This window comes from Neopelma chrysocephalum, unplaced genomic scaffold (genome assembly GCF_003984885.1).
Source record: "Neopelma chrysocephalum unplaced genomic scaffold, ASM398488v2 Primary Assembly neopelma1_147, whole genome shotgun sequence".
Lineage (NCBI taxonomy): Eukaryota > Metazoa > Chordata > Aves > Passeriformes > Pipridae > Neopelma > Neopelma chrysocephalum.
The window spans coordinates 13312261-13330618 of NW_020897809.1; the positions used below are offsets into that span (position 1 = coordinate 13312261).

At 41.5% G+C, this 18358-nt stretch overlaps 1 protein-coding gene across 5 annotated transcripts in view; it reads left to right on the forward strand.

The window, feature by feature from the left end:
* Positions 1 to 18358, forward strand: part of MITF (melanocyte inducing transcription factor) — a 104092-nt gene extending 85734 nt beyond the window's left edge. For 4 of the 5 annotated variants that reach the window (XM_027700363.1, XM_027700362.1, XM_027700364.1 and 1 more), the window contains 6 exons: positions 1162 to 1257; positions 6734 to 6851; positions 10038 to 10094; positions 11093 to 11168; positions 12086 to 12233; positions 14357 to 18358. In XM_027700363.1, the coding sequence (XP_027556164.1) occupies positions 1162 to 1257; positions 6734 to 6851; positions 10038 to 10094; positions 11093 to 11168; positions 12086 to 12233; positions 14357 to 14758 (897 nt within the window). In that variant the 3' untranslated portion in view covers positions 14759 to 18358. Of the gene's footprint in view, positions 1 to 1161; positions 1258 to 6733; positions 6852 to 10037; positions 10095 to 11092; positions 11169 to 12085; positions 12286 to 12528; positions 13899 to 14356 lie in introns of those variants that run through there. The other variant, XM_027700365.1, reaches the window with a different exon arrangement.

Below are 18358 nucleotides of genomic sequence, written 5' to 3' on the forward strand. Positions count from 1 at the left end.
ACGTGCTTTAAGGTCTTACTTCAGGAAATCTTTTCTAACTGGATTTTCTGAGACTGCATGGATGTGTTCTTGCCCTGATAACTTCTGACTCCACATTTCTATGCAGATCAAACTTGCGTTTTAAAAAATTATGTGGTGGGGCTGTGGTAATTCATCCTCAGTAATCACCCTTTTATATTTTTTTATTTTTTTAAACTAAATTTTTTGTATTCCTTCCCAGAAACAGTAACAAAACTTTAGTTATGGGCTGTAACTGTTAGTTCTTTTTTTGCCCTCACTTCCAGTCAGTGTAATTTGTTCTGATCACACTTTCCGAAGCCGATGCAAAAATCCCATATACTACTATCCCATATACTGCTATTTCAAATTCCATATACTACTCTCCCATATACTACTACTTCTATCATCACTGTTATACATTGATTTTCTAGATCTCTGTTATTTAAGCTCTTTTTTTATAATGAGCAAAAAGGAAATAGTCAGTCCTGCAGGACTTTTGGAAACAGCTGGGTGGGTGCTTTTGAGGGGTGTTTCTCCTGACCATCTGGGAGCTCAGAGAGGAACCTTCCAGCCCAGCCCAAAAAAAGATATGTCTTGTACCACCTAAAATCATCTCTGAGCTGCCCTTGGGTGGTGCTTCCTGGGAGGGTGTATGAGGGATATGAATCCAATGGATTCTGCTGTCAGTGGTGGGCAGCCTGTCACCCCACAAGCAGCAGGCCTTTGCTCCCTCTCCTTCCCTGAAGATGTCAGGGGCTCGGTGTTCCTGTCTGTGGGCAGGTGTTGGTCCCACAGAGGGAAGAGGTGGAGGGTAGGCGGGCAGTGCTGCAGGGGGAGAGAGAGTCATGTCGTCAGCATTGCTCCTTCTATGGGCAGCTTCCTCCTCTGCTGTTCCTGGGAAGGAACAGTGTGTCCGTGGGCAGGTAGTGCAGGGTACCTGCTGGTGGGAGGAGTGGGTTAGGCCATGAAGCCTCAGCTTTGCCATGACCTGAGTGTCCTGGCTGGGTAGCAGGAGTCGTGGCTGAGGGATTGCAAAATTGCACCAGCACCTTGGGCTCGTGCTGCAGAGCCCGTGTGTGGCTGAAGGGCTTTGTCAGGCCTCTGTATCCTGGTGATTTTGATGACTGGTCTGCTTTTCTTTGTCCACCTTTTCTGCTGCAGATGGATGATGTGATCGATGACATAATTAGCCTGGAGTCAAGTTACAATGAAGAAATCCTCGGCTTGGTGGACCCAGCCCTGCAAATGGCAAATACGGTACAATGGTCCTTTCCTTCTGATTTCCCTGTTAAGTCTAATCATCCTTCCTTGAGAGAAAGCAGAACTTTGCAGCATGGCTTCTTTTCCTTGCAATTAAGTAGTTATTGTATTGTTCTGTAGAGTGTAATTGGTTTTTTCTTTGAAGAACTCAAGGTATACAGTTGCAATGAAAAACACGAATTTAAAAACACAAACTGGAGTCAGGTCAAGGAAATACAAAGGACAATTTTACTTTTCTTAGTTCTAAGTTATGTCAGTCGTGAGAGGATTACAACAGAGGAGTAAACTGTGCTACCATGAATAGCTCATTCCCATCGATATTAAAGATGCCATGGACTTTATACTTGTCTTCAGAAAGGAAGGAACCTCTGGGATCCCAGGTTCCTGTATCTTGTCATATTAAAGTAAGAAATTGTATGTTACGTGTTGGCATCGCTGTCCAGAGATACTCTAGTTTGACAGTTATCTCTGACATCACAGCTTTAGCTCAGCCTGATATCAGTTGGAGAGAAGTCCCCAGCTAGACGACAGCAAAGATGTTATGGAATTTGGGGGGAATTTTAAAACACAGTCTTAAACAAAAGGGGAAGGAATAAAGGAAATTAAAAACTGAACAAGTCTGGGCACGTGGGAAGCCTGTCACAAGCATCAAGAACACAGGGATGTGGAAGGCTCTGAGCAAGGCAAGGCACAGGTTACCTCCAAGTGGCTGTTTCGGTTTGGTTCACGTTGCTTTGAGAATTAATCTAATCATCCTTCTGGCATAATCTGATTTTGATCTTCTGTGGAGGGTAGCTCCAGTGAATTTTTTGCCTTAGGCTTAAGTGCTGTTAGATCTGGCTGAGTAGATGTCTGCCAGTGCTGGCGTCTGTTTCTTTTTTATCTGTTGCCAAAATTTACAGCTTACCACATAGCATTGATTTTGTAGCACAGGTTTACATTTGCTGACAGTACTCTTCTGATGTCATGTTAACCTAGTCCTGTGCTCCCACAGATTCCCACAGCCCTCTCAGAGACGTGGTGCATGACGCAGGAAGCGGCCCACCAGCTTCCCTCTCTAAATAGTGCCCTTTGAGTGCATGGAGAAATAGCTGCAGAGTCCTGCCAGAAGGAATAAATTTTCCTTTAGTCTAAGATGCAAAGTGCAGTTGTCCTGGAATTTGAGAGAAAAACTCGATGAACTGCGAAAAAGATAGCTTTCAAGACACTTCATCTTTTTTTTTATATATATATATATATATATATATTTTTAAATTGAGGGATGAGGTTCTTCTGGAGTCCTTTCTCTGAAGTTCCTTTGGAGTGCGACCTGTTAAGTTAGAAGGGACCTGGTTGTTTTTGTGGTTTTCTTCCTCTCTCATTTCACAGGGACCCCAGCAGTGGCTCTTTGCTTCCAGGCAGGGACAGAATGGTACTCTGCACTCTTTTGGTGCAAGGAGTCCCTGTAGTCAATGTTCAGGGTAGTTGCATCCCTCCTGCTCGCTGCGTGACAAGAAACCTTGTAAAGGCTTCCACATTTACTGTGGAATTTCAAAATTAGCCCACTCTGTGTGGTGAAGTCTGGAAAATAAGGATATGAAACAGTAGAATTAATATTTCTTTACTAATACATTTAAATTGCTGCAGGAAAAAAGCATATTTCAGTCTCTGATTTAACCTGAAGAGATGGACATTGACCCATGTTTCTCAACAGTTGGCTTGGGGGAAAAAAATGAACATGATGTAATGGACACTTTTCTTTTGGGACAGGATTTAGCTCCTAAAAACACACATTATTTTACTAATAAGGAATTAATGTCTATAGACTGAGCTAAGTAGAGGTGGGAGAAATCAAGAGAGGAAATGGTCTCTAAAGAGACGCAACCTATAAATAGCTGTGCTGAGACTCTGACAAAGGCAGCTGTTGTTCCATAACCAACAAAGAACAAAAGGACCAGTTTGTTACAGTTGGTAACAGTACTTAATTGATAAGCAAAATCAGAGATTTTTGTGCACAGCAAGCTAAGGGAGGTTTCCAAGTACCTTGAACTGAAAATGGCTCATTGCAATCAACTGCTTGTGGAAGTGTTTGTAAACTTGGGGATTGGGCCACCAGTTAACTGGCTTTACTTCTGTGGTGGAAAGTGCCACAAAATGGTTTGTAGTTTGCAGAAAGGGTATTCTGCATAGATGTGACTTAGTAATTGAATAGCTGAGTCTTGTGTAAAGTACTTGTATGCCAAGTGGAGATGACAACTAATTCATCCAACTAATCAATTCTAACCAGAGCCTGACGTGGAAAGCTGTGTATGGGCAGCTCCACTTTTCAATGTGGCTTTCCCATGGAATTAAACTCCAGAAGTAGAGAGGAGTCTTATTTCAGGGACTGCTGCTGAGTGTGTGCTTGTAGGTAAGGGAACAACACAATTGTAGGCTGCAAGAACTGAGGAACAGGATCCATTCCAGTGTGTACTGATACCTCAGCAACAGCCTTGTTGATCACACAGCTGATGTCTCAGGGATTTTAGACAGAATGTGGGTGCTTGTTTTGTTGGAGTAGTGGAGGAGAAATGAAAGCCTGAGACTCCCATGAATGTACACTCTGATGAATCTGCGGTCATAATTACCATATTTGAAGTTTCTGTTATATAAAAGCTGTTATTAAAAAAAAACAAAACCAGATGCAAAGCGATAGGAAGGTTGAAATTTGTTTTACTTGGTGTGTTTGTGCAACTTGTAAAGCCAAGGGCTTGAAATATGAAATTTCAAAAATTAAGGCATTTTAGACCATACTGTTTCAATGAAGATAATATGCTAAGCCTGGCATAAGCCATTCTTCCTTCATTTACCTTTTGGAAGAGTAAAGGTGGATGATCTGACTGATGCTGCATTTAAATTTCTATTTAGCCAGAAGTAGCTAAGAAAACCTTAAGGAAAATCATATTTAGGTTGGAAACATGATAGAATTTGGAGAAGACAGGGAAGAACCCTCCATGTCTTTCTCAAAGTTTGGGACTCCATCTTCGTTATGAAATGGCTGTGAAAGTTTTGAGATTTTCCCATCTCCTTTTATTTGGGGATAGTGATGAAAGGCTTGGCTGTCTTAGAGCTGAAATGTTTGCAAACAATGTGTAATTTTTTTCAGTTTCTTTCACAGGGAAGAATTTGAAGTCAATGCCAGGTGTCACTGCAAGGGCATTTACCTCCTCTTGGTTTTTTTTTTTTGCCTTGTTTCAGCCTAGTGGCTGCTTTTGTGTGCTTACAGCACTACTGACTTGTCCATCTCAAATCAGTGCCCTCAGCATGGGATTCCTCTCCCCTTTCCAGTTCCCTAAACTCTGCACTAATGATTATTTGTTTTACCTTAGTCAACTGATTTTATTCCTCTGGGAACTGTTATATCATTGTGAACAGAGGATGTACCTCGATTTTGACTTTTGATCTTTAACTGCAGGTATGTTACATGAGGTGACCCAGAGTGTTGCATGCACTTTGTTTTCATATGAAAGTAATAATATGAGTGAGTCCCTAAGATGTGACTTGTGGGATCCTGGAAAAGAGGCCTCTCAGAGGCTCATACTCTGTGTGGACTGTACCTGTAGGAAGATGTTAGAATTGAAGCTTTGGAGTTCAAATGGTGGGAAAAGTCAAAGAAAGAAGCTGATCAGTCTCTTTGCTTATGGATCACTGATTTAGATGGACACTGTTGGCATCTCCTCCTAATTTCCCTGATGAGCATTCCTGTGTACAGCCTCTAGCAGCCATCCAAGTGTGCACATTCAGCAGTTGCTGCTTGCCTTTACTGTCCCCTTTTCCTGTTTATTTACATGGAAATCTGGTACATTGTTTGACACCTATGGGAAAAAAAACGTCAATCACAAACTGCTTTAACAAGCAACTTCTGTCATGCAGTAAGGAAAGCAGCTTGGTGACTTTAACTGTTCTCCATGTTTCATTATGACCTGGCTGTTTTACCCAGGCTTTGAGATGCTCGTTTCTGGTTTTCTAACAAAAAAATCCATTTTTTTTCTTTTTTTTTTTCCCCTGCTAAATTCCCTGAACTTCCTAATTAGATTTCACATGTCTGGTTATGAACTTCAAGTCCTTGGGCCACAAACAAGGTCTTTGTGCTCTCCCCATGCTTCGGAGCATGAATAGAACGAGCACATCCAAGTCAGAAGGGTTTGTGACGCTATCGCTGTGCCGGTGTCATGGATGCATTTGGGGGGCCCAAAGAGACAAGGGTCAGCCTTGTAGAGAGCAGTGAGTGGTCACCCTGACACTAGTGTCGGTAGGGTAGGTCACAACTGGTACAACTGTGACCTGAGCAGCATTATTAGATGTTTTTGGGGGTTTTTTTAATGCATTCGAGAACTAAGGGCAGGGTGAGGAATTGTAACACTGAATCTTGGTGAGAATTCAGTTACATTTTTTTCCTCTGTCACTTAGAGATTGAGTCAGGGGACTTTGGTTTTGTTGTTTGCCACTGTCTGTTCAAAGCATGTATCAGCATGGCCCTCTAGCTGGTGGTACTTTACATATCAACTTCTATTTATCTGCTTCCACATGGCAAAGAAATTTTCTTAGGTCTCCATCTGCAGTAGGAGTTTAATAGTCCAGGCTGTGACTCACTGCATTGTATTCAACAGCATTATTTACATGGGTGTCAAGTTAATACTTACTCTAATCTCTGCAGGATCAATGTCTTGGGGGGATTGGTTTTCTTTGCAGCAGCGATGATAAGAAGTATTGCCACTCAGATAAGATACCAAAGTGTTTTATACCTGTCTTTTCAAAAACGAATAAGAGATGGGTAAAATGATCCACTCAGGATAAATGTAAGCTTCTTTAAATGCATTTCAGTTTAAAGGGATAGCTTTGGTAGGTCTTGTAGGAATACTGTATAAGTCTGCTTGCTTAAACATACCTAAATAAGCATTGCAGAGTGAACAAGTAATTGGGGAAACTTAATGTAAAAATAATCTTCCTCCTACTGGTGCGTGTTCTTGTTATGTAAGGCAAAAAACAAAGTAAACTGAAATGTTTTCTGTGTAGGTAGCTTTCAAATCACATGAAAAATGTGATTAATTAATACAGTGTTCTTCCTCAAGCATGTGACAACTTGCAAAGTACTTCACTCACATATCCCTGGAAAAAGGGGAGCTTTCTCCCAGAGAGTTCTTAAGCTCTTTCAGATGTGAGAGAAGTGTTGGGGGTACAGATGTAATAGCTTTAAGTGAAAAATAAGGACCAACAATTAAAAAATATCATCGGGATTTTACCTCTTCTACATATCTTCTGTCTGCATTTTTTGAGGAGATGTTTTGTTCCTCGTGCTGTGTATATCTATGTGAATTTTGCTGACCTTCTTGCACACTCTGTTTGCACATGGAAAAGAGCACAGATTTCTCAGCAGATCCTGACTCTGTTCTTCTCTACAAAGACATTCATAAATGCAAACCGAGTGATCCTTTTCCTTGTTTATCTTTTGCAGTTGCCTGTGTCTGGCAATTTGATTGACCTTTATGGCAACCAAAGCATGCCTCCTCCAGGACTAAACATCAGCAACTCATGTCCAGCTAATCTTCCTAATATAAAAAGGGAGCTCACAGGTAAATACATCTAAAATACCACCTTGGAGTAGTAGTATAACTGTTTTGAATTCAAGTGATATTGGACATAATTTCTTAGAAAGAATACGTGGTTGAATAGTTACTTTTTGCTTTGCAGACCAATTTTTTAACAGATGTATTAGCCTGCCATGCAGTTGTGTTCATGTGTGGGCACCTGTGTGTGCGCTGTCACAAGTTAAGATAAAGTCCCCAGTTGTTACAGTCGCACCTGCTTGTTGAAAATGTGACCCAGGAAGTTTCCCTGCATCTCTTCCAGAGCTGTTTCCTAGTTTGGGGTTATTGTTTGGTCTGTCAACACTAAACTTTAACAACTTCACATCTGGAGTCTCTGTGGGATTCATGTCAAGGAATAATACACACTAGAGGACTTACTGTAGTAGGAAAGAGCAGTAATGATCAAATAACCTGTTATAATATGAAATCTGGAGACATAGATCCTATAAAATGTAAAATTAGGCACTGAGGGGGGCTGGAACTTGATATTTAAGGTCCCTTCCTTCCCAAGCCATTCTATGATTCTATGAATGTGCATCTCTAAATTAAGATGAAAATTAAGTATTCCCTTAATTTCTTGTTATGCCAGTTCCTCCAGCAGTGCTCCAAACAATCTGTGGGAGGCAGGGGGAGGAGAGGAGGACATTAAAAGCCTCTTTCTCTCAAGCACATGTGTACAGAAGCAAGATAGTTCGAAGCAAGTAATAAGAAGTTTAATATTCTCAAGCATGTTTTATTTTGCTTCACTTGAAAGGATATAACCTCACATAGGGTACATATACAAGGTAAGTTTGTCTGCAGGTTGAACTAATGGAGATCCATTCTAGAATTGATGGCAAAATTATCTTAATACCCAGAATTGGCTGTTCTTAAGCCCAACAGGGAGTCACTGACTGTATGTAGTAGGTTAGAGGCCTGGTTTCTTTTCTTGTCTGTCATCTTTCTGGGTTTCAGTTGTGAAAACTCACAGGCTGACTCAGCTGCAAAGCAGGTTCTGGGCAGGAATTAGCTTAAGTAGAGCAGTTTTAATAGGCCAGGAGTCAGCTTCTCAGGAGGAAATGCCACATCTCTGAGCCAGCGGGTATTTGCATTTATATGACTGCACAAAATTTGAGCTCAGCACCAAAAGAAGGCACTCAAAGTCCAAATTACAGGCAGTTTCATTGCCCAAAGTATAGAAAGTTCAAGGAGCTTTAGAATACAAGCTGAAGACCCAACTCGGATGTGCAGGCTGCTGGATTCACTGTAGATGGTTGTGTAAGATCTTCAGGCCAACAAAGCAGAAAGAGAGGAGAAATAGTGAGTAGTCTTATGGAAGTCCTTGATACATCAAAACAGAACTGAAATAAGTTACATGTCTATATGCTACACTCACCTGTACATACAATTTAGCTGAGTGCTTTTTCTGATCAAAATACGTGCTAGCTGATTCAGGGCAGGTTTAGGTATTAAATTCAAATTTAACAGCAGTCACTTTGACACTGATCTGCCCAAGCCTTTGTGCACAAAGCTCCATTGATGGTGCTTTTTGACAACCAGTGATTTTAAAATCAGCATGTTATTGCAGGCAGGAGTCTGTTGGTTCTCCTTTTCCTGATTTTGTTGCTGGAGCTAGGCTAGAGAGAGTTGCAATATTTAAATCTAGCATTTGACAGAAACTTTTCTTAATCCTACTATATAACAAATATATACCAAATAAATACCAAAACGGTAAAGAACCCCCCAAAAAATCCAATCTGTTATCTCAGCATCTGATGTTGATGGTTGTGGGTTCTCAGCTGTAGTTACTGAAGCATTTATTGGGAATCCAGCTCTCCCAAGAGTGTGGTTTCTGTCAGTTTTGGCCTCACAAACCTCATATCTGTTTAATAAAGCAGTGTCAGATGAAGCCCAAATTTCATTAAGACATCCAATGATCTTTCAAGCTTTTTGGGGGATCCTTGGGGAGCCTGGCATAGAAAAGGATATGTCCTGTTGTACTGCATGTAATATTGGGGTACCTCTGTATTCTAAGCAATGAAGCACTCCAAGGAAACCCTTAGCACCTGTTAATTTGAATTGGATGGAACATAATCCATATTCCTTAGAAATAAAATAATACAGGAAAGAAACTTATTGGAGGCAGTGAGGGGTTGTTTCCATAATGGAATGTGTGATAATACATGATAGACTCATTCCTCCTCACTGACTTACTGTGAAACTGCATAGTGCCTTGCTGGTTTGGGGATTTAAAGGCAACAGGGCAAGGATTAATGACCTCACCTTTAAAAAAAAAATAAACTGGTAGAGCAAACATGAAAATACTTAAAATTGCTTGAGAAATGTAAGATCAATTGAGAAGTGTAAATAACAGATTTAGTTTTGTTCTTGCCCAAACTGTTGCAAGCTGCAGTTAATAATTATATAACACTTATAGAATATAATAGCAATAGTAATAGAATAATAAATAATAGATAATAAATGTGTGGAGTAAGGTTAGGAGCAGTTCTGAGTTGAGGAGACAAATTCTGTGCAGCACAGCTGTCATTAGTTTTCTCTTTGCTTTTCCTGAAGCAAAAGCCTTTGTTTTCCAGCTTTGTTGCTAATGAGGGTATTGAATTTTTCATCTTTTTTTTCCTATATAATAGGAACAGTTAGTGTAGCTGGAAAATACAGTCATAATAGGTCACTGAAGTTATCCCTTTAGTGCTGTGGTGATGTGTGTGCACGTGCCACAAAGACCATATCCTTAATTGCAGTGAGCAGAGGCTCTGACTCCTGCCTGCTTCACATCCTGTGCAGGTAGCAATGCCATAAGCATGCTGTCCCTCTGGTTCAGCTCCCGTGGGACTCGTATGTAAACGTAGGAGAAGGTATGTTGGATTTCAGCAGTTTGTTGTCCTCAAATACCTTGCTGAGTCAGGGCCTCCGTGGGAAACATTCTCATGGTGGAAGTCAGCCTGGGAGGTGTGGGAAGAGACGCTCCGCAGGTGCAGAGGTGAAGCTCAATTCCAGTGTTGTGTTTTTGGCATTCCCAGACCCTTCTCACTCCTTGGAATGGGCGCAGTGATGGGTGTGACAAATATCGATCAGGCTTCCCCTGCAGATGTTTCACAGACTGAAGCGTTGTGTTTGAATTATTTTTAATTCTAATTACTTCATTCACATGCACAGCATGTATTTTTCCTACAGAGTCGGAAGCGAGAGCGTTGGCTAAGGAGAGGCAAAAGAAAGACAACCACAACTTGAGTAAGTTTTGGTTCTTCACATTTTGCAACAATTCTAGGAGTGATTTTGGGCACTAAGTGTTCAAATACTGATGGTTTAAATCTGAATGAGTCACTGCACATAGTATATAGTATTAGTTTGTTGTGTTATGCCCACAGATCAAATATCTCAAATTCCTGTGACATGTGTGCTTAAATGTACTACTTAGTTTTAACTCTTTTGTCATTTTTTTCAATAAGCCAAGTGCATGAGTGGATGTTCTCAATGGAATTGCTGTGATCAACATGTGACTCAGTTGCTTTTAACAAATTCATCTTGCACCATTTGCTTTTTTAGTTTTAATGATTTTTTAAATTAGATATGTGGTCAGTTTGTGACTTTAAACAACAGTATTCATCCTCAGTGTGGCAATTTTATAGATTTCATTCTTGAAGGGAACTCATATTTCCAGGTTGGAAAAAGAGCATTTTAAAATAATTAGTATCTTATGACTTAAAGGATCCTTAAGTTGTCTTTTTATACTTTATATTACTAGAGAAAAGGAACCATTTCATGCCTTGAGCTATTCAGAAGCCCTTTCCATAGCATGAAAAACTAATGCTGGAAAATTGATGTTTAAATCTGACTTTAGGATCCTCAAAATGTTGCATCTGTAAGAGTACTTTGAAGAAGAGACTGCCCTTTTTCACTGTTTGTGCTTTGGGATTTCCTTGAGCATGTGAATATTTGTTTCTGAATTTGTCTGTGATGCTTTTCCATAGGAAAATGTTTTCTTCTCAGTCATTTTGATTTTTAGAGTCCCAGTTTAACTCTGCCACTTCAGCAGTCCCAAAATTTACAGTATAGACAGAACTTCTGTCTTAATGTGTCCGTGTGTAGGAGAGAAAATAAATTATCGCTGGATTTTAAGCTTCAGGCAAACATTTCAAAGGTGCTGAAAGAAACCTTTGATGAAATACTTTGTACGTTGTAATTAAGTGTGATTATTACTTGTAACACTTGTGCTGTTTTTCCTAAAGTTGAACGAAGAAGAAGATTTAATATTAATGATCGTATAAAAGAACTGGGCACCTTGATACCCAAGTCAAATGACCCGTAAGTGTAACGTGCCTGGGGACTGTGGGAGGGAGGGGTTAAAGGGAAATAATTCTAGTGGAGAACAAGAATTTAAAAAAAAAAAAATCCTGTTTTCTTGTTGCTCTTGGCACTCCCTGACTGTAGAAATCCTTGCAGGTTCCGTTATATTTTTTTGAAAATTGATTTGGGGTTTATTTTTCCCCTTTAGGAACCTGCTTATGTTTATATTAATTTGATGATTTTTGTCACAAAGCTGAGGTTGGTGCTGGGAGTGACTGACAGCCTTACCAGAGGCTGAACTGTGAGGATAGGAAACCATAGTCTGGTCTCACTGCTCAGCTGGTTGCTTGTCTTGCCAGATGATTCTTTTAATTAATTAGATGCCATAGCTTGACAAGACAGAAACAGTCCCTCCTTCAGTGAAAATGGAGGGCAGTTCACCTGATAATTTTATGATAATTTTACTGCTATTAGCTTGTCTTTACACTTTCCCAATGCTGATTCAGTAGCAAGGAACCCTCCTTGCTCTGGAACTTGAAAGTCTCGCTTAAATCTGAATCAATGCCCCATGATGCTTCTGGGGAGAGTTTCCACTGTTTTAAAGCAGTTGCTCATGGAGCAACTCAGAGCTACTCTGCAGAGAGGCTCTGCAGCTTCCTCAAAGGCCAAAAAACCAGTATTGCTCAGTATCAACCTACGGGACAGGTGGATCTTTGCTGATAGCGTGCAGACTATTTGTCTCTGAAGTGTGTGTGCTTCCCAAGAGCAGCGCTCCGGCCCCCTCTAGTGCATTTCCAGTGCCTTCTGTATCCGTAAACTTGGGATAAATATTATCTGGGTGTTAACATCTGTATGAGGTATGGATGTAAAGAGAACAACTATGAAATAAAGCCTCCCTGAGAGCCTTATCTTCTCCTTTTGTGCTGATTCCAAAGGGATATGCGCTGGAATAAGGGAACGATCCTAAAAGCCTCTGTGGATTACATCCGTAAGCTGCAGAGGGAACAGCAGCGCACAAAGGAGCTGGAGAACAGACAGAAGAAGCTGGAACACGCCAACAGACACCTGCTGCTCAGAATACAGGTTTGCCAATAAATAAGCTGCAAGTGCTCTTCATGTTTGCAGCGTGTGACTGCAAATAGCGGTGACTGAAGCTTGTTTGTAGGGGTGTGGGTTGGAAGGAACCAGCATTTAAATAAATGATGACCAGTGCTGAGATGAGTGCACAGATTTTTCCAGAAAAAGCCAAGGATACATTAGTTTAAAGGAAAAAAAAAGGAGTCCTAATGCTCTAGTAAAAGCACTTACGGGTAGTCTGGTTTTGTTCTACTATGGCCAACATTAGTTGCAAAGCATACCATTAAAAAGATTTATATGATAATGTATTTTTCTGGATGCTGGGCCTAAGGATTTGTGACTTCATAAATCACCTATTTGTTGATATTCATGAAATTCAGTTTGGCTGTTTGGGAGTTTTCCCCGTTCCTTGATGTCTGTAGGACTGTACAACAGTTCTCAGCACTGAAAAGCAGTAGGTGGCATAAATATGTTTTCTCTGTGGGTTGTTGCCTTGTTGGATTCACCCTGATTCCCAGTGTTCTGTGCTACACAGAGATCTAAGGGTGAAAACTCCATTTCTCTAATTAATTCCTTTGCCTTCACCTCAAGCTGGATAGGCAACCTTAACCTTGCAGCCTACACAACTTTTGTTGTCACCTCTGTTCTCCAGGTGGGCAAAGACAGCTGGATATCCACCCCTCTCTGAAAAAGGGTAATTAGTGTATCTAGAACTGGGTGTAAGAACACATGACACAGAGACAGCGATATCCCAGATATCCTCATGTTGCTGCTCACCTGCAGTGCGAACAGCTGAGCTCTGCATGGAGCTGCAGTGTGCCAAGAGACCCCTGAACCACAGCCCAGCTAATCCACCAAGGAGATAATGAAGCTACAAATACCTGGGAGTCAAGTGTGGAAGTAAACAGCTTTAAAATAGAACAGACTGGGTTGAACTTCAGTGCGGTTTTTGTACTTGGTTGAGCAATCTGCTTGTTAGAGTGAGATGATAAAAACTCACAACCCTTCTGCAGAGCAACATCAAGCAGTGGTGTTTCAAAGCTGAGATCACTTTTTAAACATCTTTCATCTTCCTTTGCATTATCCATTTGCTCTGGCTCCTTCAATCAAAATAATTTAAGATCCAGACCCTTGAATAACAGGCAATACATCTGGCAGCAAATGTGTATTTTCCCTTTTTGTGTCAATTCTGATTAAGCACAGAATAAGGAACTCCTGATTTTGGCACATTAGCTGATGAAAGAAGTGCTTTCTTATTCCACCTTCTCTCTTCATCTTGCAGTGTGCCATTGCTAGCTTGTTGTCTTAGCTCGAAAATGGGGGAAAGGGCTATTAATCAACTTCAGTGACAGGAATAGCCAGAAACAGCACAATCACAACAGTGATTGTGATTGTCTAATATAAGTAGAGGCAAAACATCTCCTTTACTGATGTATTCACGAAAGGCCATTTAAGTGAATTCTTCTATTATCTGTTTTCAGTCAAGTGCATCTGTATGATTAAATGTGAAGGTGGGATTTAAACTTTCCGGGGAGATTTGAAGAATCCTGGCTGTGTGTGAAGTCTAAGGCCTTCCTGTGACTCGCTTGTTTTATTTCAGTGCAGAAATAGTGTTGCTCAGTTTTGGTTGATCTCTTTGAGCTCTGCTAGACTTGTAGAATTAGAAATGTCCCTTCCAGTGTCTCAGCAGGAATTGACAAGTGTCCTATAGACCTGCTATGCCTTCACATATGACTTTATAAAAGTACTAAGCATATGCTTCTGCTGTTTCATTTTTACCTGTTTTTAAATGTTTTCCTCACCGTATGTGATGCCAAACTTGCCTGTCCTGGCACTGGTTTGAGAAAGAGGCCCGAGGGGAAACATGTCTGTGCTACAAAGCACTGGGTTTTGACTCTGTTGTAGGTTCTGAGGAGGAGTGTGAAGGACCTGTGTGGGATGGTGTTCACCTACCTCTTCAAGAGACTGATGTTCAGGTGCAAATTTGCAGGGCTGGAGTGTGCAGGGTCACTATGGGAGAGGGAGGAAATGTGTAACGGAGAAGAAAACTGTAAGTTGCAGGGTGAGTGTAAGATGACAGATTTTCCTTTCAGATTTTCTTTTAATTTGTCCCTTGTCCTCCTTCACAGGAACTTGAGATGCAAGCTCGGGCACACGGACTGTCCCTTGTTCCATCTACAGGCCTTTGCTCCCCTGACATGGTCAACAGGGTCATCAAACAGGAGCCTGTGCTGGACAACTGCACCCAAGACATGATGCCACACCACACAGACCTGTCCTGCACCACCACCCTCGACCTCACTGACGGCACCATCACCTTCAGTGACAACCTCGGGAACGTGACTGAACCAACCGGCACTTACAGTGTTCCTGCGAAAATGGGATCCAAACTGGAAGATATCTTGATGGACGATACCCTCTCCCCCGTTGGAGTAACTGACCCACTACTTTCCTCCGTGTCTCCTGGGGCGTCGAAGACGAGTAGCAGGCGGAGCAGCGTGAGCATGGAGGACACTGATCATGCTTGTTAGCATATACTTGGCACACCTTTCATAAACTGCTTTGGTTCTTGATCAGTAGATGGAATAATTTACCTTTTGTAGAATTTTTTTGATTTTTTTTTTTTCTCCTTGTGCTTCATCAGTGTGTGTGCGTGTGTGTACATATTATATATATAGGATTTTTTTTAGAATTTTTGTGAAGAAACTTGTATATTCTATTTTAAAACTACCAACGCCTCCAAAATATTGTACAGCATATGTACAGTATCCGTGAACTGGATTCGCCAAGAACTTTGAACTGGTCAAATCTACTCAAAGCAATAGAATTACAGATGAAGAGTCTGTTTCTACTCGGGGGGAGGGGAGGGGGCAATCGTAGGATTGTAAATGCAACCTATTTACCTGGAAACAAAATGTAAAGTTAAAGAATGTAAAGAAACCAAAAAAAAAAAAAAGTCCAATTTGTAATTGTATTAATTGAATAGTGCTGCCTTAAAGATACAGTGTCCCTCAAATGTTGGTCTTACATGACAAGTGTTTAGGGAAAAAACCCACCCTATTCTACTCAGAATACAAACTAAAACCAAGTGTTAAGACATCCTGATTGTGTTGATTGTGATATAAAATGCTGTTGCTGAAACTGCAGGGAGATGTGAGTGTCTCAGAGTGTTGTTTAATTTTACTCTGAGCTGATTTGGGTTTTCCTTTTGATCACGGTTCGAGTTTTTCCTCTTAAATTTTTATTTTGTTTTGTGACACACATTGGTGGCTTTGCCAACAACAAACCAAGCAGGAGCACTGTAAGTTGGAATACACTCTTTGGACAAAAAAAAAAAGGCATTTTATCAGCTGGGCACATTATGTTGTACATATCTAATTGGCTTTATTTTATTTTTTAAATTGCATTGTACAGTTTCTTTTGATTTGCATGGATTCCTTAGTTATCCTCAACTTTTTGTTTTAAATTTATTTGTATTTCATTTGTAAGATTTTTGCCTCTTAATATTGCAACGATTTTTTGACATTTTTAAAACTCATTGGAAGTTTTCTGCGTTCTTTGTAAACACTTGAAAGGAAGCTTTTATGCAGGGTTCTGTGTTTTCAGAGAGATTTCAAGAATATTTTGTATATTACAGTCTCACTTTGAAAATGTTTTTAAACGCATTTAAGGTAGAGTAAAAATTTAGATTAGGTAATAAAACAACTCTGTAGAGAAACTGAACTTACATATTTATTTTTAGTGATACTGAAAAAAAAAGTAGTAATATGCTTGGAAACATAACTATGTAGTTAATATACCCGTTAGAGCAATTTGTGTTCTATTTCAGCACTGGGGCTGACATAAGAAAAAAAAAACGACAAAAAAAAAAAAAGAGTAAATTACTGTATCTGCAAATAACTGTTACTTGATAACAATGTTATTAATTTTTAACATGCAACCATGTTGTAAAAGTAGTTCGGTGCATTATCTACTCAAGTGTAGTCCTATGCAATAACGGTAGTTTTCCTTGTATTATATCCAGCCTAGGTGTTTCACGGAGGTGACATGTGGTGTTCCGAGCTAGACGGAGGGAGTGGATTTCTCCATGGCAGCCTACAGCTGACTCGCAGGCGTAGCTCGTTCAGAATGAAGTGCCTTAAACTCTAGTTGTAGTCTTCCTCGACTAGCACTGACTGAAGTGTGGCGTAGGAGAGAGCTTTAGGGCGGTGGTTTGTAGGACGTTGAGGTGTAGCGTGGTGCCTACGTGTAGAAAACAAGAGCTTCCTGTTCTCCTTTGTGCTACACTGGAAATTCCATGGGATGAGTGCGACGGTGAGTGACTTGAGTGCCAGTTTGGGAGGCTTTCCAAGGAAACCTGGGGCTCGGCAGTTAGTGCTCAGAAACCAAATGTGAATTGGGTGGTGATGGGGCAGCGGGGGACGGTGTCGGGACTCCAACCCAAATGCTTCTCCACGGGAGAGTTCCTGGTGTCCCTGCCTGGCACCACTGCTCCCGGCGTGGATGGCAGGGACACATCTGCGGTTACAGTACTCCGGGGTCTGTGTGTTGCTCTTCCTGTGGCTGTGCTGGTTGTGTCAGGCCCTCTCCCTTCCTGCTTGAGCCACCAGCTATGTGTTAGCGTTGATGCAACCACCGGGTTGTGGCTTCTTTCTTTCCTTTGTAGTTTTTGAAGGAGGAGCTGGAGTTAGATTGTAATGATGCCTCTCCCTGCCCCCCCCCCCCCCCCCCAGCCCCAGACAGCTTTTGGGAATGTGTCTTTCCTAGGGTAGAGAAGCTCTGGCCCAGGCAGGACCCAGGAGCCTGCAGTATGCACTGTGGCCACTGTGGTCCTTGTGCAGGGAAATGCTCCCAGTCCCTGCAAGGCAACTGTGCCATAGTCAGCTCCGAGTCAAGTATGGGGGCACAGGCTTCTGGTGCTGCTGTTTGGTTAGGGTGACAGGTAAGAAAATCAGGGCTGTAAAAAATGCTTGTAGCTGTAACACAGACCTGTGTTACCCTCCCCCATGAAAATGAGACAGCTCTGCAGCATTGGTACAACAAATCAGGGTGTGCACGCTGGAGTGTAGTAACTGAGAACCACTGAGTATATTGAATAAGGATTTTGGTTTGGTGCCTGTGCTGGACATTCAGAAATTCAAGTCTAGACTGTGGTATATGAATATTTTTCGAGCTTATGTGAAACCACTGGTACTCGTTGACAGCCATGACTTCTAATTCTTAGCTACGTCTGTGTGGAGGTGAGTTAGGATTCAAGGCAAACCATTGCATCAAGAGCTGGATTCCTGGATAGAAGTCGCTGTGGCCACAGCAGCTCTGTTGTGTGCTCCCTGTACCCTGTGTTGTTCTGGGGTCACATACAACTCTGCTGTGCCCTGCTCACCCTTCACCCTGTGTTTCCTTAGACCACAGCCCTGCTCTGAGGGTGACCCTGCAGTGGGGACACCTCTAGGAGACACAGCCCCCCAGGTGGGTGCTAATGGGAGGTCCCTTTGCCCTTCTGGGCGTCATGGAGCGTGTGGCTGTGAGGTTTTGCAGGGTGTCGGTGGCAGAGGACAGAGACAGCGATTACAGGCAGGGTTTGGCATGGGCTGGGTGGAGTGAGATGGACAGAAGTTGTTGCCCGCTCTGGGGACGGTGACTCGTGTGACGCTGGGCAGCGACGGCTTCCCTGAGCAGGTGGGTGGGGAACGACCAATTCTCACTTTGCCAAAGCCATGCAACAGGCAGGGACATGCAGAGTACCATGAAGTTCTTCCTTACTGCTTTTGGCCTATAAAGCAATATTTAACTCTTACAACCTGTAAAGCAAAAAGAAGGTACATGAGGAAAGCACAAAGCACAAAATAATGCACTTACATTTATGTTGTTTGACATAAAATGCACTGGGGGGGAAGCTGATGTTGATAATAGTATAAATACCTATATTTCTTGAAAAAGTGACATTAATTACTGCCTCTTGCTATGATGCTTGGTACTGTAATGTTGATATTCATCTGCTGTTGACTGCAGCAATAATTTGTGTATGGTCCATAGCACTGTAAATTATGGATCAATTATTAATGTATCCAATGAAATAATTTGAACTGTTGTTCTTGATAGATGGATTAAAGCATTTGGTTTTTCACATA